This window comes from Ovis aries, chromosome 11 (assembly GCF_016772045.2).
Source record: "Ovis aries strain OAR_USU_Benz2616 breed Rambouillet chromosome 11, ARS-UI_Ramb_v3.0, whole genome shotgun sequence".
Classification (NCBI taxonomy): domain Eukaryota; kingdom Metazoa; phylum Chordata; class Mammalia; order Artiodactyla; family Bovidae; genus Ovis; species Ovis aries.
This window is the reverse complement of record NC_056064.1, coordinates 21,450,944-21,474,344: the sequence shown is the minus strand read 5'-3', so window position 1 is coordinate 21,474,344 and position 23,401 is coordinate 21,450,944. Positions and strand designations below refer to the sequence as shown.

At 40.4% G+C, this 23,401-nt stretch overlaps 1 protein-coding gene across 1 annotated transcript in view; it reads right to left on the bottom strand.

Annotated features, from left to right (window-relative positions):
* Window positions 1–5,696: 5,696 nt before the first annotated feature.
* The window catches only part of CPD (carboxypeptidase D), a 71,901-nt gene continuing 54,196 nt past the window's right edge, over window positions 5,697–23,401 (bottom strand). Inside the window, exons 13-21 of the mRNA XM_015098556.4 lie at window positions 22,523–22,718; window positions 19,727–19,862; window positions 18,705–18,836; window positions 15,671–15,766; window positions 15,500–15,564; window positions 14,144–14,275; window positions 12,565–12,750; window positions 11,242–11,341; window positions 5,697–9,862 (exon numbers count right to left, since the gene is read on the bottom strand). Of these exons, the coding sequence (XP_014954042.2) occupies window positions 9,636–9,862; window positions 11,242–11,341; window positions 12,565–12,750; window positions 14,144–14,275; window positions 15,500–15,564; window positions 15,671–15,766; window positions 18,705–18,836; window positions 19,727–19,862; window positions 22,523–22,718 (1,270 nt within the window). The 3' untranslated portion in view covers window positions 5,697–9,635. The remainder of the gene's footprint in view (window positions 9,863–11,241; window positions 11,342–12,564; window positions 12,751–14,143; window positions 14,276–15,499; window positions 15,565–15,670; window positions 15,767–18,704; window positions 18,837–19,726; window positions 19,863–22,522; window positions 22,719–23,401) is intronic.

Here is a 23,401-nt window from a genome sequence, read left to right as displayed (position 1 = left end):
GGGGACAGGAGAGTAGAGGCGAAGCGAGCCAGAGAGTCACGTCCACGCCTTCTTCCGCTGGGCGCCAGGGCCGATGGGATACGTGAGCTTCCACAGACACCGCCACCTGGTGGTCAATATATCATATTGACCTTTTGAGTAGCGAGATGGACAGCTTCAGATATAGCGCCTGACACTCACTGAACATCTTTTTGCTGTCTGTATTCGCTCTCCGCGTCCCAAACCTGCATCATCGCCTTGAGCTGGCTGGGTTTATCCCCTCTTTAGGCGATACCTCCCCTGGATAAGGACATGGCAACCCACTCCAGTACTCTTGGCTGGAAAATCGCATGGACAGAGAGGCCTGGTAGGCTACGGTCCATGGGGTTGCGAAGAGTCGGACACGACTGAGCGACTTCACTTTCACGTTTCACTTTCATGCATTGGAGAAGGAAGTGGCAACCCACTCCAGTGTTCTTGCCTGGAGAATCCCAGGGACAGAGGAGCCTGGTGGGCTGCCCTCTATGGGGTCGCACAGAGTCGAACAGGACTGACGCGACTTAGCAGCAGCAGCAGCTGCAGCGGGAGCTATCTCCCAGGCTGAGAAAAAAGTCATCCTCAGACCCAACTGCCTGTTTCCTTCACCTTCTCTCAAATGTGTATCTTTAGCCACTCTTTCTCTCCTCGGAGCCAGAGGCTCTTTTCTTCCCGAGACCAACCTCTGCATCCTACCTCCGCCTTGTATCATGTTTTGTTTCAAGAACCTCCTTTAGCCATTTGTTAAAAAGTAGTTCAGCTGGAGACAAATTCTATTAGTTTTTCTTCGTCTGAGATGTCTGGATTTCCCCTTCATTCCTGAAAAATTTCGTTGCCAGATTAGGAATCGGGCTGACAATTGCTTTTTTCCCCCAGCACTTGAAAAATGTGCCAATTCCTTCCTGATTACACAGTTTCTGATGAGAAATTGCCTGTTATTTGAATTTTTTTCCACTAAAACTAATATATTTCTTCTCTCTGCTTTAAAAACTTTTTCATTATCTTTAGTTTTCAGAAGGTTGATTATGGTGGGTCTTAGCGTAGGTTTCTTTGGCTTTAATCATTGTATTTTTCAGATCAAAAATTTTCATTTGGTTCCTTATATCTTTTATTTATTTGGTGAGAGTTTTTCTTTGCAGAGATTCTTTTTATCATTTATTCTAAGATTATTTGTAATTGCTCACTGAAATATTTTTATTATATCCTTGTCAGATAATTTCCATGTCTGTATCATTTTGATGTTGGCATCTGTTGTCTTTTTTCATTCAAGTTGAAATTTTCTGGGGTCTTGGAATAATGAGTGATTTTAAAAATTGTATTCTGGATATTTTAGGTATCATATTCAATAAGACTCTGGATCTTATTTAACACCTCTGTTTCAGCAGAGCTCCTTTGACTCTATGCTGATGGGAAAGATAGTAGAACCTTGTTACTACTAGCTGGGAGTGAAAGTTCACACACACACACACCCCATCCCTTCCATCCTGGCCTTTGTTGTTAACCCAGGTGGGAAGGGTGACTTGTTACTGCTCCCCACGTGCCCTCCACTGCCACCATGACAGGGGACTTCATTATCACTATGTGGTAGTGAGAGTCTAGCTTCCCACGTGGCCCTCTTTGGATATCACCCAGGCAGTGGGGAAGAGTGCTAGGCTGCCCGTTCAGCCTATGCTGGCGGAGGGTAGAGATGGCCTCAGTTTTTTCTGTAGCGATTGGCTGGAGTGGTACAACTGTTATCTAAGACTGTTCTGCCGTGGTAGGTTGCCCCTTTCCTGGTTCTTTGGCTGGAGAAGGCTTTTCTTTACTTTTTTTTGACTGCGCCCTTTGGCATTTCTGGGTTGTTAGTGTCTCCAGGATCCATTATGGGATACACGAGGCAAAGAAGACCCAGGGAACTCACCACTGTGTCATTCCTTGGATGCAGGTCACTTGGAGGTTCCTAGGCGGTTCCTGGGTGGTCTGCCTTCTCTCTACCTGAGTCTCCTTTATTTTATGTATAATGCATGAGGTTTTTGGTTTTTTTTTTGTTTTTTTTTTTTTTTTGCTGTGCTTGGTGGGAGGAATAGAACTACATCCAGTCCATTTTGTCCTGAAGTCAAAGTCTCTAATTTTTAATAGATGTTAATTATCTGCCAAGGGCTTCCCAGGTGGAGCTAGTGGTAAAGAACCTGCCTGCCAATGCAGGAGATGTAAGAGACGTGGGTTCAATCCCTGGGTCAGGAAGATCCCCTGGAGCAGAGCATGGCAACCCACTCCAGTATTCTTGCCTGGAGAATCCCATGGACAGAGGAGCCTGGAGGGCTACGGTCCATGGGGTTGCAAAGAGTTGGACACAACTGAGCGACTGAGGACAATTATCTGCTAAAATTCTTCCATCTTTTACTTTCCTGAATTTATTCCTTGCCATTATTTTAAAGTCTGATTGGTAACTGAAAAATCTGTGACTCCCATGGCACTGTTTCTATTTTTTTCCTTGATCTTTCTTCATTTGAGATGGGATAATAAAAGGAACTTTTAATTGGATGTTATACATTATGGATTAAAATTTGTAGTAATCATAGGAGACTCTAGGGGGTATCTTCCTCCACACAATTTTCTGCTTCTTGTAGGCACTTCTTGTAGGTGCAGATCAGTTTACTCCAGTGTGAAGTGAATTGAAGTCGCTCAGTCGTATCTGACTCTTCGCAACCCCATGGACTGCAGCCTACCAGGCTCCTCCGTCCATGGGATTTTCCAGGCAAGAGTACTGGAGTGGGGTGCCATTGCCTTCTCCATAGTTAAAGCTAGGAGCAGCATTTATGTCAAGTGTGGATTACATTACCCAAGAGAGATCACTTTTTGAGTTTATCCGTAACCATGTGTGGGGTGGGACTAATACCAAGTGGGATTCTACGTAAAAATTGGCCTGTTTCGGTTACTTGTAATTACTGCTACTCGTAATGTGTAGTCGTGCAAGTGTCCTAATTGAAAGTCGGATGACCAGTAGTGCCCCCTTCCTTGGCAGGTGCTGAACTGACATTACCTGCCTAAAGCTTCTGTGGGTTCTCTGCTACTGTGTCTCTCTTACTCACCACTTGAAAGTGAAAGTGAAGTCACTTAGTCCTGTCCGACTCTTTGTGACCCCATGGACTGTAGCCTATCAGGCTCCTCCGTCCATGGGATTTTCCAGGCAACAGTGCTGGAGTGGATTGCCATTTCCTTCTCCAGGGGATCTTCCCGACCCAGGAATCAAACCTGGGTCTCCTGCATTGCAGGCAGACGCTTTACCATCTGAGCCACCACTTATGAGTCAACAAATGCCTTAAGGTGAAAACTTCATCACGTTCACCTCTGAGCTCCCTTTGCTAGGGTCAGGACCCTTAAGTCCTTGTTACTTTAGTAACTTTCCAATCCTTCCACAGGTTTTATCTTTTTTCCAAAAATGTATTTATGTCTGCGCTGAGTCTTCCTCTAGTTGCGGGGAGCAGGGGCTACTCTCGAGTTGTGGTGGGTGGGCCTCTCATTGCAGAGGCTTCTCTCATTGAGGTGCACAGGCTCGAGGTACTCAGGCTTCAGTAGCTGCAGCACGTGGCCTGTCGTTGTGGCTCACAGGCTTAGTTGCCCTGTGGCTTGTGGAATCTTTCCAGACCAGGGATCGAACCCGTGTCTCCTGCATTGGCAGGCAGATTCCCCACCACTGAGCCACCAGGGAAGCCCAGTTTTCGTTTATCTTGCAGGACTCTAAATTGTCCTCTTTCTCTTTTTGTTCTCATCACCCAATTGCCAAAGTGTATTTCTTCTTTTGTACTTTTTCCTGTGTCCAAGATTGACTCCTTATTGTTTGTTGTCATTGTTCTGTCACTAAGTTGTGTCTGACTCTTTTCGACCCCTTTAAGTTACACTCACTCCAAAGCCTCTTCTCTATGGTTTGTGCTCTGATCTGATCTGCTTGGACTTTTTTTTTTTCTTTTTTAGGCCATTCAGACTTAAGATGCACTTAGTCTTTCTGGAAGTAGTTTTACACTAACTTTAGGCCCAGTGCTGAAATTCCTCTTCTGCCTTTCTCCACAAAGCTTTGTACTAGGCTAGGGCTGGGGCAGGGCATGTGAGAGTGTATGCTGAGATTTGGTTATTTTTCTCATCTTATTGTTAGTTTGGAGTTTTGAAATTCTCTGGCTTCAACTTACACTGAGGTTTCTGTATATTTACTTTTTCCTTCTTGTTTTTTTGCATTATTTTCAGTGAAATATTGGGAGACAGGTAGCTTAGGCTGCCACCAATGTTTTCAGGGACCTGGATGTTCACCTCAATATTTATGACATAAACCAAAAGGTTCTTGTTCTTTCTGAGAAAACTCCAAAAATTCAGGAAAATACTTCAAATATTTGGGGACAAAGACCATCATTACTGTTCATTTCTCACAGCAGTTAAGTAAAGCTGTTTTCACTGAGAAAACATAAATATAATCTAATTTTACTTAAAACCAAATATGAAGCATGTGGCATAATTTAAAATTTTACTGCCATTCCCAGGTGGCGCTATTGGTAAAGAGTCTGCCTGCCAATGCAGGAGACTTTAGAGATGCAGGATCAATCCCTGAGTCAAGAAAATCCTCTGGAGAAGGGCATGGCAACCCTAAGAATCCCATGCACAGAAGAGCCTGGTGGGCTACCCAGTCCATAGAGTTGCAGAGAGTCAGACACGACTGAAGCGATTTAGCCCAGCACAAGCCATGCTATATACAATTTATGGAAGCACATACTGGAAGTTTTTCTTTTTAGTATTCATGTCTAGGGATTTCTTCTAAATTAAAAAGCCCACCTGTAAACCGATCTTTTGTTCATATAGGTGATTAAAATAACTTTCTTTCAAAGTGATCAGAAAAAAGCAAAGGATACTGGTTACCACCGTCATTCCATTTCTGAGTCACATACAATGTTGGGCCCTTTGCTAGTGTCATTTTGCTTCATTCCCACTACAGTTCTATCAGGTATTATTCCTTAACCAGTAGAAAAACTGAGACTCAAGGGAATGTTAAGAAGCTTGTACAAAACAAAGTCGCAGAGGAAGCAAGTGGCAGAGCTCTGAAGTCCATGCTCAACGCTGTGCTGTATCGCTTCCATAGCAGACTTTCTTTTTAGAGGAACCAGTCACAACAGAAGTATGGCTTATTTCCATTTCTGTTTCTCTGGCCTGGAGTATGAATTCCTGCAGAGCTCTTTTTTTTTTTTTTAAATATAACTTTGTTTTCTTAATTCCTGTTATAGCAACATTATCAACAAATCATTGCTAAATAAAAAAGGGCTTTTAAGTTCATTACCACTGTGTCTAAAAGTGCCAGGACATATTACTCTAACTCTGCTTATTTATAAAAAGAACCAAATTTAGAACAAGCAAGCTTGAGATGGGTACATAAACCTTTCCATGGCCAGTTTTATTATGTTCATTGCGGAATGACTAGACTCACACATCAATCTAGCTGACCTCTGGCTACTATGTAATTATTCCAGAAACATAGTTTTATGTTAAGCCAATTCGTGAAGACAGAAACACTCTACAGCTAACAACCTGTATTCCTTGTCTGGTACTATTTTTCCCCTCAAATAGGTAGAAACACTAAATCTGTAACTTTTGAATTGAGACAATAACCTTTTCTGGTCTACTGCTTTCGAAAAAAGATTATGAGACAAAACACAAAGACAGACATCATAAAATAACCTTTATACAGGATTAGTAGATCTGTTTACATATAAAAAACAGAAAGGACCTCATTACAGTTAGATTTCACATAAATTACACAGATTGACTTTTTTAAACTACTATTAAGCTTCATTTAAAGTCCCTTTTAAAAATTTCGTTTTGAAGGCACAGTGCATGATAATAAACCAAAGACTGAAGCACTTGAGATGAAGGAGTCTTGGGCACCTCATGTAAATAGCTATAGATTGTTCTGGAGCTGGGGAATGTCACTCTGAAAAAGTGGAGAGGTGAAAAGTTGATTTTTAGTCTGAGAGTAGAAAAATACCACTATGTCATACCTCCAGAAAATCTGCAGCATGGCCAGCAGAGAATGTAGCTTGTACACTCATGTTATGCCATTTATAAAAGCCAGAGTCATACACATTTATAGAATTTATATCCAACTGCCTCAAAATGGTAGCCTGTTTTCTAATTTCACAATAGATTCTGCCAAATCAAAATCAACTAGGATAATATTCTGAAAGTCAAGTGAAATATTCATGAATTATTGCTAAAAACAGGAGAATTGGGTATTGGGAAATATTTCTTCCTGAACTGGAAATCCAAGTTTACCTGACATTAATCAAGGGCTCTAATCGTACCCCCCCAAATCTGCTTTAATTACAGCAAATCAGAAATCCAAATACTTATCAAAAATTTGCTAGCTAGAAAATCACTGAACATTGACCGTAGCGGAATTTTTGTAGTAACATTAAAGTTGCTACTGTTAAAAATGATTCTGCTCAAGAACCATAACGTAGGGCACTATGATGGCATTTGCAGCCAAGAAGCTTTTAATACAGCAAGGACAAAACCTGGCACAAGTGCATTTCTGACCACAGGAAAATAAAATGATTTACTGCTGAGAATAAATGGAAATAGAAGAACAGGTCATGGTTATACTGAGTAACCTGGTGTTACCTCAGAAACACAATAAGCGCAGTCATCAGCACTACCTTTTATTTATTTGCCAATTCAGAGTTAGTTTTACGTGCAATACTCATTAATTCAGCAAACCTCATTCAGGTGAAAGTTACCAAACGTTAACCAGTCAATCACACTGGGCCAAATACACATTCTGTTTCCTTTCTGGAGGATGACAAAGTCCCAAAGCACATTCCCTCCAAAGAGAATTGTAAGCATTCCTCAACTGGATGGGGTCCCAACCACTACTCAAATGTTCAGCAAAATACATCAAAACCAAAGGGCCTTTCCTTCTGAAATTAACTTGAGTTCTTATTGAACTGTATAATCAGTACAAGTGCATTTACACAGGCAGACACTTTGAACATGACCTACTCAATCACTTTGCTTTTATTAAGGAGTTGCGAGGGAAGAAGGCTTACACACTGATCACCAGGACAAAAAATAAAAAAACGCCTTGTGAGTAAAAAAAAGGCACAACTCAGGTTTTGGGCAAATTTCTTAATACTGTGATACTTACTTGCCTCCATGACTCCAGGGAAATGGAAAGCCTCTAGGAGAAATACTGAAGAAATGCATTCCCCATGCCGTATGGCTTCAATGCCTTAAGCAGTTAATGTGGTCTAATATTACATTAGATCCACAAATAAAAGACCAAGTGGGGCAGAGAACACAGTCTTAGTAGTCATGATCCTGTACATTCATGTTAACAGGTAACACAGGCTGAGAAGGCCTTGTTTTCCAGAGCAATGCATCATTTAGAAATTCATCAGAGGTTCAAGATTTAGAGCAGAATTTGGCTTTCCTTTCAGGAAACATTATTAAAAGAACTATTTATATGTTCATCTCTAAAAATATTTTACACATGCTGCAAAGGCATGGACTCCAGTCACTGTGAGGTACAGTGAAAGATCTGTTTCATTCAAGAGAGAAATGAATTTAAAAGGCATCCTCTAGTGAAGACCAATGTTAATAAAGTTGAAGGGTGTCTCGTGAACTTTGTTTCACTTCTACCTGCAGTTGTCCCAAGTGGAGCCAGCCACTCTATAGGCCCTTTGTGGGTTTTCTGACTTTGCACTCTTAAAAATAAAGCTGAAAAGAGCAATGCCACCACATCAGCCCCTTAAGGAAAATGTAAAGTATTATCAGAAGAAACTAAATCATGTATATTTCATTAAGCTCCAGAACCTCATGACGTCTGTTCTGTGCATGTGGTGAACTGAGAGCAGGGTGGCAAGGGCTCAAAACTGAGAGTTGTGTTGATAACAGAGTTAATACCAGAAGGGCTTAACCCTGAACCACCCAAATTAGACTACAGATACTCAGTAATAAATTTCATGACCATTATTCCTGCTAAACCAGATCTCTCTGCATAAAGCTACTTTGGGTACATTTCTCAGGAAACTGGGTTGAATGACCTAGGTGGGTGGTGAATCACTCCATGTGAAAGCTTTGGGACGACTGATACATGAATGGATATAGAATTCAACTTGAAAAGATGAGAGCAAGTTTTTTGATCCCCTGATTTAGTACAAGTTCAGCAGCAACTTGGCCGTTAAAACATTCCAAGGTATTAAAGCGTTAGATCATTGGTAAGACTCATACTCACAAAAAAGCATCATTTCCATTGAATAGCATAATATCACAGACACAGTAAAATGCAAATCTTTTAGGCATTTGCAATAACTTCAGTGGCACTGAAGATGATACTTTCTCACTATGGTGTTTATGTTTGTTTGTTTTTTAATAGAGGGAGCCATATTTAAGTGCTTTCAACTGAACTTTCAACAAAATTGGTTGATCAAGAAGAGACTGCCAAATTAAACATTAGGACAAAGAACCCAATCACTTGCAGAGGCCTTTATGAATAAGGCTGGCCAAGCTATTTCAGTAACAGGATGCTATGAGAGGGTGCCGGCCTGGGCTGCACATGAAGTGTAGATATTTTGTGTTCAAATGTAGGTTAAGAGTGTGCAAGGAGGTTTCTTCCATACTTCCAGGTATTTTCAGTAGAATTCAGATCTTGTCGATTGCCAGGTCATCTGAAAACCCTAAGTGTACAACATAGAAAAAAGGTTCGAATTTAGGAAGTATTAGAGAATTAGGCATTCCTAGAATAAACTAGTGCTTCACAGATAAAAGCAACAGCACCTGTGGGTTTTTACCTTGTTAAAAGATAGGCAACATGAGTTTTAGCTTTTGCTAGATCTCCTTCTTGGCTCTACTCAAGTGGACATTGAGATCTTTTTACAACAGAGTCAATGAGTTATCCCTTAAAATGGGGATGTTTAGAACTTTGCTAAACCTTAAAGAGAGGTAGAGAAATCCTCTGTGCTTAGAGCACAGCCCACCAGTTCTGATCTAGCCTTGGAACAGGTAGAAAGCCCAATACAGAAGCCCATTTATTCATTTCCTAATGCTCTATATAAGTTTCAAAATCAATTCAGCCTCCATTAAACCTGAATAATAAGAGAAACTCCAGCTATTCAATAACTAGAGAGAAGTACTCCTCAATAGGTTTAAAAAAAAAGTGAGTTTTTAAAGCTTTATGTCAGATTCTGACTGCTGTCCCTGCCTTAATGTTTCTGGATTCTTTTGGCCATTTAAAATAAAGAGAAAAAGCTAAAGCCACTAGTAAACCACCTGATGTGCAAAAGACAACATCCACTAGTTGGCTTTGTGCAGTTGCAACATAAGCTCCAAACAGCTCATCTTAAATTATAAAAGAAAAACGAAGTGGCTGTCCCATCTCTGCTGCATAAATAGAAAGCAGATTTTTTTTTTTTTTAAGGTAAGAGTACTTTAAGGAGGGGAAGTTCAAAACTGCAGCCAAATTCACAGAGAATACAAATTTAGCAAGTTAACTTCCCAAAGCTCTTTGAAGACACAAGACAGTCTCTCTCCTCGATGCAGTATCTCCCAAAAAGAACTGTGACTTTGCTTGGTACTTATGCTGGGAGAGATGCAAGGCGTGTGTTTCAATGTTTGCTGGAATATAACGTTTCCTCCTCAGTGTCTGTTTCGTCCTGGAACTCATGGCTTAAGAGAGACTTCTTGGAGCCAGTTGACATCATGCGAATTTCATCTTCATATTCATCATGATGCTGCCTGAGCCGATGAAAGCCATCCTTGTGTCTGTTAGACTTGATTGAGCAGATGCACCAGATAATGCAAGCTGTTAGGATCAATGCCGACATGGTGGCACCTGTCAAACAGAACCATCACGTGACTGGAGCTCCAGCTGAAGGATGCAAATAAGCAGCTGCTTACAATGGCACTTTTTAGCATATTCCCTTCATTTATTTATTTCATGCACTTAAAAACAACCTTTTATTATTATAGAAGTAGTAACATGTATTATGCACAAAATTAGAAAACTATCAATAAGCAAAATACTAAAAACCCAAACCCCAAACTCTACTTCCTCACATTTCCATTATCCTGAGATCATTTTTAACAACCCTAGTGCATATTTTTTCTGGATTTTCCTTCATGCATGTGTATATGTGTACAAATATATTTTTTTCTTTTACCATAATGCAGACTATGGCTAATGCTGTGTAACTGGCTTTTTAAAATCAATCAATGACTTCTACTTTTCCTTTCCAGTAAATTTTCATCAGAATAAGAGTCTAAGGATGATAAAATACAACTAATAAAATCATAATAAAAATTAATGGCACAATAGCAAATAGGTGGCAGAGTCAGATTTAAACTGGATCCCAGCTTCTGTCTTTCTAAGCACTTTGTGATTCATGCTTTATCTGGTTCAAGTTAAGAACTAGTCTACTATAAACACCACAAAAAAGGCCCCATGATTTGCCCATGTTTCCAAAAATATGAGTCTCTCTCAACCAAGGATCTCTCCCCAACACACCCTATAATAAAACTTGGTTATTTTCTAACAGGTTCAAGCTCTCCTTAGAAACAAACCAAGGTTCTTTGTGTCCAAAGATACAATACAGCATAGTATTTATTGTTTTACCACATTTTTTCCTTCTTAAACTTTCAGTAATTCAAGCAACGGCACATTAATCCTGGAGGAAACAAATATTCCCTCCTTCCAGGATCATGGGAAAAACAGAACTAATATAAGTCAAAGTCCAAAGGACTTATGATCTTTGCAAGTTATTCATTCAACCAACAGTGAAGTGGCTCTTCCTTAAGACCCACTACATGCCACCCGTGGTTCTAGGCACTGGGGAGGCAGATAAAAGCCCTTTCCTGTCAGAGCTCATGTTTTAGTGGGGGAGATAATATACAGACAAATAAATGACTAAACATATAATGTAATGGCAGCTAGTGAGAAGTATTTTAACCCAAACATGTGAGGCAGAGACAGTGATAGCGGTATTATTTTAGCTAGGGTAATCAGGGAGGAAGGCCTCTCTGTGGAGATGACATTTGAGTATAGACCAGAAAATGGGGAAGGGGCAAGCTGTGAGAACATACGGGAAAATATTCCAGGAAAATCATGTTTAGGTAGAAGACAGTAGAGGAGAAGGTTCAAATGACTGTGGAGCTGATCCACTCTCAACCTGAAATGTCAGGATGAGTTTTTAACTTCGACTACAGAAAATTTACCTGATACAGTTACCACAAGCTCCCTTGGCAAACCAAAGATCCGGTTATCTGTGTCAAAGACTATTACCACAGAACTTGCAGCATCATGGCGCACAAAGACCTAGGAAGATAAAATGTAAGAATGAGGAAAAAGTTTCAGTTCAGTTCAGTTGCTCAGTCGTGTCTGACTCTTTGCGACCCCATGAATTGCAGCACGCCAGGCCTTCCTGTCCATCACCATCTCCCGGAGTTCACTCAGACTCACGTCCATCGAGTCCGTGATGCCATCCAGCCATCTCATCCCTTTCTCCTCCTGCCCCCAATCCCCCCCCAGCATCAGAGTTTTTTCCAGTGAGTCGACTCTTTGCATGAGGTGGCCAAAGTACTGGAGTTTCAGCTTTAGCATCATTCCTTCCAAAGAAATCCCAGGGTTGATCTCCTTCAGAATGGACTAGTTGGATCTCCCTCCAGTCCAAGGAACTCTCAAGAGTCTTCTCCAACACCACAGTTCAAAAGCAGCAATTCTTTGGCGCTCAGCCTTCCTCACAGTCCAACTCTCACATCCATACATGACCACAGGAAAAACCATAGCCTTGACTAGACGGACCTTAGCTGGCAAAGTAATGTCTCTGCTTTTGAATATGCTATCTAGGTTGGTCATAACTTTTCTTCCAAGGAGCAAGTGTCTTTTAATTTCATGGCTGCAGTCACTATCTGCAGTGATCACTTATGGTATACTATATCCACTCTATGTTCCTAGGGCCTTTACAGCAAACCAAGGAGATGGTTGGTTGTCATCTAAAGTATACAAAATGCTACAAAAATTTCCTTTTGTTGCTAAAGGATAGAAAGATAACTATCATAATCAGGAGATGGTCCCTTTTTCTTTGTTGCCTACAAGCTTCGTAACAAGAGTTTAATGTTAAACAGAAGTTTAATCCCTGGTAGCTCAGCTGGTAAAGAATCTGCCTGCAATGCAGAAGACCCCGGTTCGACTTCTGGGTCGGAAAGATCCCCTGGAGAAGGGATAGGCTACCCATTCCAGTATTCTTAGGCTTCCCTGGTGGCTCAGCCAGTAAAGAATCTGCCTGCAGTGTGGGAGACCTGGGTTTGATCCCTGGGTTGGGAAGGTCCCTTGAAGAAGGAAATGGCAACCCACTTCAGTATTTTTGCCTGGAGAATTCCATGGACAGAGGAGACTGGTGGGCTATAGTCCACAGGGTCACAAAGAGTTGGACACGACTAGGCAACTAACATATATATCTAACATATATATATTCCTGTTTCTAGGAGTATTATGAATAACAAGAATTTACGTTATACCACTCAAGTTGAGTTTCTTACCTGTGAATGTTGTTGCTGATAGCCATCAGCGATGGCATTGATGTTATGGACACCTGGGGCTAACAGTACATGGAAATAACCTCCGTCTTTTGTGTGTACCTTTATTCCTTCATTGAGCACAATGACTGCTTTAGAGATTGGCTTTCCAGTCTTATCTTTAACAAATCCATGAACTCCCTTATGAACCTGAAAAAAAAATGTTTAAGATATAAATTTGTGTTTTTGATAAATGGAAATATTGCCTGCCTATCAGCAAACAAAGAATGTCACGGTCATCAGCGATTGTAGCCACAGCAGATGGTGAGCTGGTAAGCCCTGAGGGAACTTAGGAAGCAGAAGAATACTTGCCTTCTAGCAGCCATCAGACTGCAGCCACTCCTCATGGTGAGCCCTGAGAAAACTCCGAATGTGAAAACACAGTGTACTGGCCCCAGACAGCTGAGGTGCATATCAAAGGAATGAGCTCAGTGGGCTCACTCTCTTGCATCTTCCCATGTACAGAAAATGGCTAACTTCCTTAACTTGAGATATCTGGTTTTCTTTAATTAACAACAATCTTCTGATGTTAAGACTACCTGCCCTTTGTAGCAAAAGTTCTATATATCCTGGCTGCTCCCCAACTTCCTTAGAGCAGTTCTTTCAGGGTTACTGAAGATGCTGCCTCCTGGGCTTTAGGTCCTAAAAGCTCTCACCGAATAAAACATAACTTGCAACTTTTAGGCTGTGAATAATTTTTTAGTCGACATTTTCATGATGCCAGATATCTGAGGAGTGATAGCTTGAGACATGACATAAACCCCCCCCAAAAACCCTCCAGAAGGCTGGCTTATTCCTCCCTCCCCACTGACTCTGACCTTGTTGGCGACTCATTCACTGCTGCAGAGGCACAGAGATGGAAATAAGTGAAAAGGGGACTCTGATATAGTCAAGCCTAAAATGTTAGAACCCAAATCTCCTATGCCTTGAATGCTTTACTTCCCACCTCAGGAGTTACACTGTGTGACAGTCCAATGGAAGAACCTGCGGCATCTCACAGGGTTAAATTACCTCATCATACAGCAGATATGTGAACTCATGGCACCTATTTAGGCAATATAAAAGGAATAAAACTCTCCTTTCTATGTCATTTAAAATAAATAATATTGAGGCTTCCCTGGTGGCTCAGTGGTAAAGAATCCACCGGTCAGTGTCAGACATGGGTTTGATCCCTGATCTGGGAAGATCCCACATGCTGCAGAGCAACTGTGCCCCCATGCCACAACTACTGAGAGCCTGTGCTCTAGAGCCTGGGAGCCGCAGCTCCTGAGCCCACATGCCCTGGAGCCCTGCTCCACAGCAGGAGAAGCCCCCGCAGAGAGAAGCCCGAGTGCTGCAGTGAAAAGGAGTCCCCTGCCCCAGCTAGAGAAAAGCCAGCACGCCAATGAAGACCCAGCACGGCCAGAAATAAATAAATAAAAATAAACAAAATTATTAAAAAATAATAACGCAGAAATTTTGCTAAGAGATGAAGAAAACGTTCTGATAAATGTTTCCATTGAACATACTCCTGGCAGTTTGCTTCTAAAAGAGGATTACTCACCTCCACCAACATGCTGAGCAGAGACTTCTTATTTTCTGCCCACAACGAAGGGAGTTGTGCTGCACTAGGAAAGTAGCAGCAACTTGTATACACTGTGATCTCCGGACAGTGGCCGTAGGTGACACTATAATCCTGGAATATAAAATTCACAAAGAAATGTAGGAAGATGAGCAAGCACAAGGAAGAATGGGGCTTTGTAATGCTCAAATGGGATGAATGGAATAAAAAGACAACTTGGCTGATGTAAACAAAGAATCTGTAAAGCATTTCACAGCAAATATAAATAAACCCCTTGGTATTATAATCAGTCACAAACACATCTACTCCTAAGAGGATTCTTAAGACCGGGGTTATGTCTAATTCATTTGTACATCTCCAGTGCTTCCCACAGTGCCTGGTTGGTAGAGGGGTTGTTTTTATGGTTTGTTGAATAAATGAAAAGTACATGCAGAGTGTCAGCTTCCCTTTAAATCCTGGAACTTCATTGCTGTTACTGCTGTTTTCGAAGTTCTTAGAGGCAGGAGCACAAGTACTTACTCTCTGATACCTGCAACCTGGGGGCTCAAGCCTACCATACCGCAATATAGCAAATATTTAGGGAGGAACTACTGGTGTGGACAAGTTCCAAAACCTAACTTCCCACCTTCCCCTGACTACCAAAATTCTTCTTCCTGATTCAGTTCAGTTAATAACTCATTTTATCACACGGCTATGGAATCATTTGTCTTTGATTTCTTGCTATCACCTAGAATTCGCCAACTCTGGTGAACTCCACCTCTACAGTAGCTCTGAAACGTCATCCCTTGACCCCACCCCCATCGCCACTTTTCTAGTCTCGGCCTTCATTGTTCTTGTCTAGGCTATTCTAAACCGGTCTCCCTGCACCACAGTCTCTCCTTCCTCCAGACCATCTTAACCCCCTGTTAAGAGATTCATTTTTCCATAGCACAGCTCAGATCACGTCACCATATCCCTGTTCGAAAGCTCAATGGCTTCCCATTCCTTACTAAAGCAAAGCATTCAAAGCCTCAAACTCTCTTCCATTCTTATCCTCTGTTGCTCTCCATTACGCCTCATATTCTAACTGACTTAGGCTGCTTCTCTTTAAAAATATCTTTATTTTATATTGGAGTATAGCTGATTAACAATGTTGTGTTAGTTTCATGTATACAGCAGAGTGATTCAGTTCTACATATACACGTATCTTTTCTTTTACAAATTCTTTTCCCATTTAGATTATTAGAGAGTATTGAGCGAGTTCATTCACTTCACCGTATCAGAAAAGCCACCTATTCTTTCATTCCATGTCCGGTACGTATTTACAATCCCATTCTCGCTGTATTCTATAAAACATACCTTCATGCTGCCCAGGTGACTGTGCCATTCTGCTCCACGCATTACTCCTCCTGGAATATTCTCATCTATAAAAGCATTGAGAAATGTAGTGTCAATAAGATCAGATAAGGCAAGTCCTTGTCCTCTCTCCAAACAGCAACAACAATAACAAAGGGTAGGGTAAATACCTACCTGATTTATTGGGGCAACTGGGCTGACCCATATGCATCGATGGATGGTTATTTGCATAAAGAGATGCCAGATGCTTTAGAGTCTCTTTGTTTTCCACTGCAAAAAGAAAAGTTCAGAAGTTAGCAGAGAAATCGAAAGGACTTTTCTCCAAGTTCAATTTTATGGACACAGAAATCACATTCCTTTCCTTTGAGTAAATCTTGTGCCTTGAGGAAGTTGATTAAGGAGTTATTATAATTAAGTACATGGTTCTGTTCACCCCAAATAGGGAAAGGAGTACATCAAGGCTATATACGGTCACCTTGCTTATTTAACTTAGATGCAGAGTATATCATGAGACATGCCGGGCTGGAGGAAGCACAAGCTGGAATCAAGATTGCCGGGAGAAATATCAATAACCTCAGATATGCAGATGACACCACCCTTATGGCAGAAAGTGAAGAGGAACTGAAGAGCCTCTTAATGAAAGTAAAAGAGGAGAGTGAAAAAGCTGGCCTAAAACTCAACATTCAAAAAGCTAAGATCATGTCATCTGGTCCCATCAGTTCATGGCAAATAGGTAAGGAAACAATGGAAACAGTGACAGGCTTTATTTTCTTGGACTCCAAAATCACTGCAGATGGTGACTGCAGCCATGAAATTAAAAGGTGCTTGCTCCTTGGAAGAAAAGTTATGACCAACCTAGATAGCATATTAAAAAGCAGAGACATTACTTTGCCAGCAAAGGTGCATCTAGTCAAAGATATGATTTTTCCAGTAGTCATGTATGGATGTGAGAGTTGGACTATAAAGAAAGCTGAGCGCTGAAGAACTGATGCTTTTGCACTGTGGTGTTGAAGAAGACTCTTGAGAGTCCCTTGGACTGCAAGGAGATCAAACCAGTCAATCCTAAAGGAAATCAGTCCTGAATATTCATTGGAAGGACTGATATTGAAGATGAAACTCCAATTCTCTGGCCACCTGATGTGAAGAACTGACTCACTGGAAAAGACCCTGATGCTGGGAAAGATTGAAGGTGGGAGGAGAAGGGGATGACAGAGGATGAGATGGTTAGATGGCATCACTGACTCAATGGTCATGAGTTTGAGCAAAATCTGGGAGTTGGTGATGGATAGGGAAGCCTGGTGTGCTGCAGTCCATGGGGTTGCAAAAAGCTGGATACAACTGAGTGACTGAACTACTCTAGTCTGTTCACCTCAGGATAATCTGACCAAGAAGAGAAGCAACTTTCTTATATTAAAAGGCACTGTGAGTTTAACAAGTCACTGCAGAAAAATACAAACCTATTTTGGTATGTTTTACTACATTTGGAGGCAACTGTGGCCTAATTACAATATTCCTTGTAAGCCTGAAAATGTATCGAAAACGACACAAATTATCTCCACATATAATGGCCTCAGGTAGATTCAACAGGTAACTGTTTAACTCCCCACAAGGCGCAATCAGTCAGGCACAGTTTAAAGCAGGAGAGGGGAATTCAGTACCATTGCTTCCCTGATAGCTCAGTTAATAAAGAATCCGCTTGCAATGCAGGAGGACCCTGGTTCAATTCCTGGGTCAGGAATATCCACCGGATAAGGGAAACACTACCCACTCCAGTATTCATGGGTTTCCCTTGTGGCTCTGCTGGTAAAGAATCTGTCTGTGTTGTGGGACAACCGCTCCAGTATTCTTGCCTGGAGAATTCCATGGACTATATATAGTCCATGGGCTTGCAAAGAGTCGGACACAACTGAGCAACTTTCACTTTCACTTTCCATGTTTGATTCAGTTCAGTCCACTTCAGTTGCTCAGTCGTGTCCGACTCTTTGCGACCCAATGAATTGCAGCACACCAGGCCTCCCTGTCCACCACCAACTCCCAGAGTTCACTCAAACTCACGTCCATCGAGTCGGTGATGCCATCCAGCCATCTCATCCTCTGTTGTCCCCTTCTCCTCCTGCCCCCACTCCCTCCTAGCATCAGAGTCTTTTCCAAAGAGTCAACTCTTCACATGAGGTGGCCAAAGTATTAGAGTTTCAGCTTTAGCATCAGTCCTTCCAAAGAACACCCAGGGCTGATCTCCTTCAGAATGGACTGGTTGGATCTCCTTGCAGTCCAAGGGACTCTCAAGAGCCTTCTCCAACACCACAGTTCAAAAGTATCAATTCTTCGGCACTCAGCTTTCTTTACAGTCCAACTCTTACATCCATACATGACCACTGGAAAAACCACAGCCTTGACTAGACAGACGTTTGTTGACAAAGTAATGTCTCTGCTTTTGAATATGCTATCTAGGTTGGTCATAACTTTCCTTCCAAGGAATAAGCGTCTTTTAATTTCATGGCTGCAATCACCATCTGCAGTGATTTTGGAGCCCCCAAAAATAAAGTCTGACACTGTTTTCACTGTCTTCCCATACATTTCCCATGAAGTGATGGGACCAGATGCCATGATCTTCATTTTCTGAATGTTGAGCTTTAAGCCAACTTTTTCACTCTCCTCTTTCACTTTCATCAAGAGGCTTTTGAGTTCCTCTTCACTTTCTGTCATAAGGGTGGTGTCATCTGCATATCTGAGGTGATTGACATTTCTCCTGGCAATCTTGATTCCAGCTTATGCTTCTTCCAGCCCAGCGTTTCTCATGATGTACTCTGCATATAAGTTAAATAAGCAGGGTGACAATATACAGGCTTGACGTACACCTTTTCCTATTTGGAACCAGTCACATGATATGAATTTCTTGGGGCGAGCACTGTGTCTTATTCACTTTTGTATTTCCAATATCTACAGATATAATAACCATTCCATAAAAGATTATGGAGTGAACTGAACAGGTGTGACAAGATGGCTACACTAAATAAAGCTAGGCTCCCTCCTACAAGGAACTGTCTGAACTGTTGAGGGGTGTACAGTCTTCTTAGGCTGGTTATTCATGCAGTGTGCTCAAAGACTCACCATTTTAAAAAGTTTCAGAAGGGACATTACATAATTGAAATTTGAAATTTCCTATCTAAGCTTAAATGCTATATATGTAAAGTAACATTCTACATACCTGTTTGCACTGGCTTGTCATATGGGTATGTGACCAGCACCGAACCACCATCTAGAGCAACAGAAAGACTGAAGTCCTGTTTCTGAATCAAGTTTTCAATGATGGCTTTAGTCTCAGGTTGGGAGGCATTACCTAAAAAATAGAAAAGTCAAACATAAAATACCGAGTTTTAAAATTTTAGTATGAACAGCTAAGAAAATATTCCCTACTTGAACATAGTCAAAAGGTTAACTTACAAAATCTGTAAATACTTTATTACACCATAAGCCACTATCTCAAGAAAGAAAGATATATCCTAGGAGGCAGGTTATCTTGAGTTTTACATATTTTAGATAATGTTGAAAGGTCAATGACTCTTAGCAAGTTTAAGAAAATTCTTACTGGAAACAAAAAGAGATAGATATATCCTCCCTTATAAAATGATAACCTGTTTTTGAAAGAAAATAAGATTTTCAGAAATTTTCTGCAGCATTGTTTGCAAGAACAAAAAATTAGAACGAAATTAAATGTCCAGCAGGGAAATTGTTGAATAAATTAGAGTACTACCATACATTAATAGCATACTAAAATGCCATTAATAAGAATGTTAGAGATTTGTAAGCATTAAAATAGACAGATATCAGTGATGTATCCAGTAGAAAAAGTTGCAGAATATCTATAGCTGATGATCCTTATATTTAAGTAAATAAGAAACAGGCCCCTTCAAATCAACATACACCTACATCGTGTGTGTGTGTGTACACACATATATAAGAGAGTAGAGAGAGAATATCCATCTCTGTATGACTAGTGATGGAAACTTCTCCCCAATATTGGATTTTGAAGAAAAAACTTGAATTACCTTTGCAAATGTAAAACAAGGAAACCTGCAAAGTTTTTAAGATGTCTCTATTCATTTATACTGTACATCCTAGACAAAAAAGCACCCCTTACTCATTTAAATAACAGGATTAACCAATCTCCTAGCACAGAGAAACAAAATTATCTGCAAAGTACTTTAATGGCCTAAAAATAAGTCTTACTTGTGAAGTCTGTATCCAGGTCTTTGCCATGAGCATTTGTCTGTCCTGTCTTGGAAGCACAGTCTTTCTCTTGTGCTTTCTCTCGCCCATCTGGATTTAGAGAAGGGACAATCACAATTCTAGTCCTGTCAACCAACTAAAACAGAAACAGAAATAAATAGGCATATTAGCTCTATGTGAAATCAAAAGATACCTTGCCATGCCTCAAACAGAAAGTCTTCATTATTTGTTTTAAACACAGATTTAAAAGGCAGAATTGAAAAATAAATAAAATTCTTTCTTGCTCCAAATAAATTTTAAAAATAATCAAAAACTGTACAACTAATGTTCCTAGAGACCTCCCGATAACTTACATCAAGGGTTAAAAACCACTGTCTATACACTAAAATCCCCTGGAGGAGGAAATGGCAACCCACTCCAGTATTCTTGCCTGGAAAAATCCCATGGATAGAGAGGCCTGGCAGTCTATAGTCCATAAGGTTGCAAAAGAGTCAGACATGGCTGAGCACACACACACACACACAGGCTAAACTCAGCCTGATGCTTGTTATTGTAAATAAAGTTTTACTGGCACACAGTCTTGCCCATTCATATGACTGCTTTTGTTCTGCAGTGGCAGAGTTGAGCAGCTGCAACACAGAACCTCTGACCCACAGGGCCCCAAATGTACATTATATGACCTTTTATAGAAAAGGTTTGCTGACCACTGGCTGGCTTAGGTCAATAATAATGGCAATATGGTATTTCCAGATCAAAAACTAGAAGATATAATGTTCTAGTTGACAAATATCAATGTACATCTGGAAACAATGAGACAGAAGAGTTGAAATCAGCTATCAAGGAAATATGGGGTAGGATATTTGTCTTATCCAAATAATTTCTCCTTCAGATGATCCATATCCATAGGTGTTAATACCTATATTTATGGCATGAACTTCTCATTTAATTTATCCTAAATATTTCTAATAGTGAATCAGAATAAGTGATCCCTGGTTTATTTGTTCTGGTAAAACAGTCAATAGCTTGAAGTATATTTGTAATCCTTTAATTAATTTATTCTAGAATCTTTCCCCTGAGGGAGATTTTCTTCCTAAAGTATATATGTTTGGGCTTAACCACAGGTCTCTGGTTATGTATATGTTTCTTTGACGTCTCCAGACAATTCTGACACTTAGCTCAAAACAAATGGCAATCTAAAGCATTGTTGTTGTTTACTTGCTTAGTTGTGTCCGACTCTTTTGCGACCTCATGGACTGTAGCCCACGAGTCTCCTCTGTCCGTGGGATTCTTCAGGCAAGAATACTGGAGTGGGTTGCCATTTCCTTCTCCAGGGGATCTCCCCACCCTGAGATCAAACCTGTCTCTTGCGCTGCAGGTGTATTATTTACCAATGAGCCACCTGGGAAACACAATCTAAAGCCTAATTAGACCAGTGAGGCAAAATCTTATAAACTAGGAGTTTTGAAATCCATGGTAGATGTACCTTTTATAACCATAAGATCAGTAGGTAGCAACTGTGGCCAAATAATAGGCTCAGTCGTGTCCGACTCTCTGCGACCCCATGGACTGTAGCCTACCGGCTCCTCCGTCCATGGGATTTTCTGGGCAAAGGTGCTGGAGTGGGTTGCCATTTCCTTCTCCAAACAGAATAAGCTGAGGAGCTTTTAAAGGAATATTGATGCTTCTGGGGATGGAGCCCAGCCACTGAGATTTTTAAAAACTTCCCAGATTTTTCAATGTGTAGCCAGGGTTAAGAACCACTCTCCTAGGTAATCTCCTGTTTTGAAACATCGTCATCAACAAAATCTCTGAAAACAGGAAGAAGGCAATGGGATCTCCCTTTTTGAAAATCAAGCCTGATTTACGTTCACTTCACCTAATCCCACATCATGGGATCCTAATCGTGACATCAGTTCTTTCCAAATTTCTCTCAGTGGAGGCAGTAGAGTAAAACAGAATAGCACAGGCTTTATAGTGACACACACCTGGGCTTAAATCCCAGTTTTACCACTTAGCAGCTGTGTGACCTCCTGTAAGTTATCTAATATCTCTGCCTCGGTTTTCACATCTATTAAATGGAGATAACATAATTGCAGGGTTGAGGATTAAATTATGGTATATGTAAAGTATCTACAACACAGTAGGTATTAAGCAAATACTACTTCCTTTTCCCTTTCCTAAGTTCTATACAGACAGTGGCAATTTGTGAATGTTCTAAACAGAGGTGTACTCTTTCCTTCCTTTCTCTAACACAACACAGAAACTAGGCTGTTTAACCATATATAAGCAGCTTCTGGACCAGCAGTATAGTCTCTAGTCATGGATGACTGAAGTTGGCATGGCTGTATCACTTTTTCTAAAATCTCTTAGCATCTAATACTTTTATCTTTATTACATGAAAAGAAAAACTATTTCTCTTCCACCTCATTTTTCAATATAGTACCCTAACTGTAAATAACTGGCAATGGAAGTCCCTCAAATTAGGATGTATATCACTGTGAGTAAAGAATGGAAGGGTAACATAAAGGAACAGAGGACTGAATGCAAACCTTTATTATTTCTTTTCCTCTATGGCTCTTAATATATACAAAGAAATATAATAGACACTATTAACAACTATATACCAAGGTCCATTTTTAAAGAGTAAAGTTTATAATGATATTAAAAGTACCACTGTATAAAAATCTAACAGGAAATTAAATTTTTTAAAAAATGATGCCTTTGATATCAGTATACAATCAGTAAGTCACTGAGCTTTATCCTTTTAAAGCATGTCAAAACAGGTTATTCTCTTACTTGTGTAACAGCTGGGTTCTTTTTGTAGTTCAGACAGAGAAATTCTGCCAGAGCTAAAAGAAGTTCAGTTCCAACTGGAGCATTGCCATGGATACCAGCAACAAAACGAATCTTTGGCTCTTCAGGCTCAGATACATTGGGCTTATTGGAGATTTCAAGGGACCAAATGTGACGGTATTCAGCACTCTGTCCCAGACTGTCGAGAACCAGAATCAAAAAGTCAGTGAATAATCAAGTTACTTACCTGATTGCTGCCTTACTTGATTACTGTTAATGCTGCCTTACAGATTTTAAAAACAGAAATGAGAACAAAATTCAAAAAGTCCTAAAAAATCTTTGAAGAATAAATCTGTCAGAATACTTTAAGAAAATTAGGTTCCCTTGATCAAAGAAAGTCAAACAGATGTGAGATACTATCAGATTCAGGAATGACTATGATTGCATTCCTTCAAGTCCAGTCACTCCTCGATCATCTTCGTGATGTTTACCCAATCTTCTAGAATCTATATTATTTCTTTAGTTAGCATATGTCTCTTAAGTTAACTCACTTAAATTTTTATTACTGAAATCTCTAAATAGACACAAATGCATGAAATCTTACTTTTAAGATCTAAATGAATTTATGTGAATAAGACATTTTACATTTTAAATGCAGTGCCAGAATCACAGCAAAACTAATTTTATAGGCCTGCTTTCTCTAATAAAAAGACTTATTAAGAGTCAGATAGAAAAAAAAAATTGGCACTAAACTGAGGATTAATAGAATAGACAGAGCACTGCTTTCGCACGAAGGTATTTAACGACACTTAGTAACCGCTGGAGGGCCACCTAAAATTGTCTTGCGTCCCACCATGGGCAGATGCTGTACATTAGGAGGGG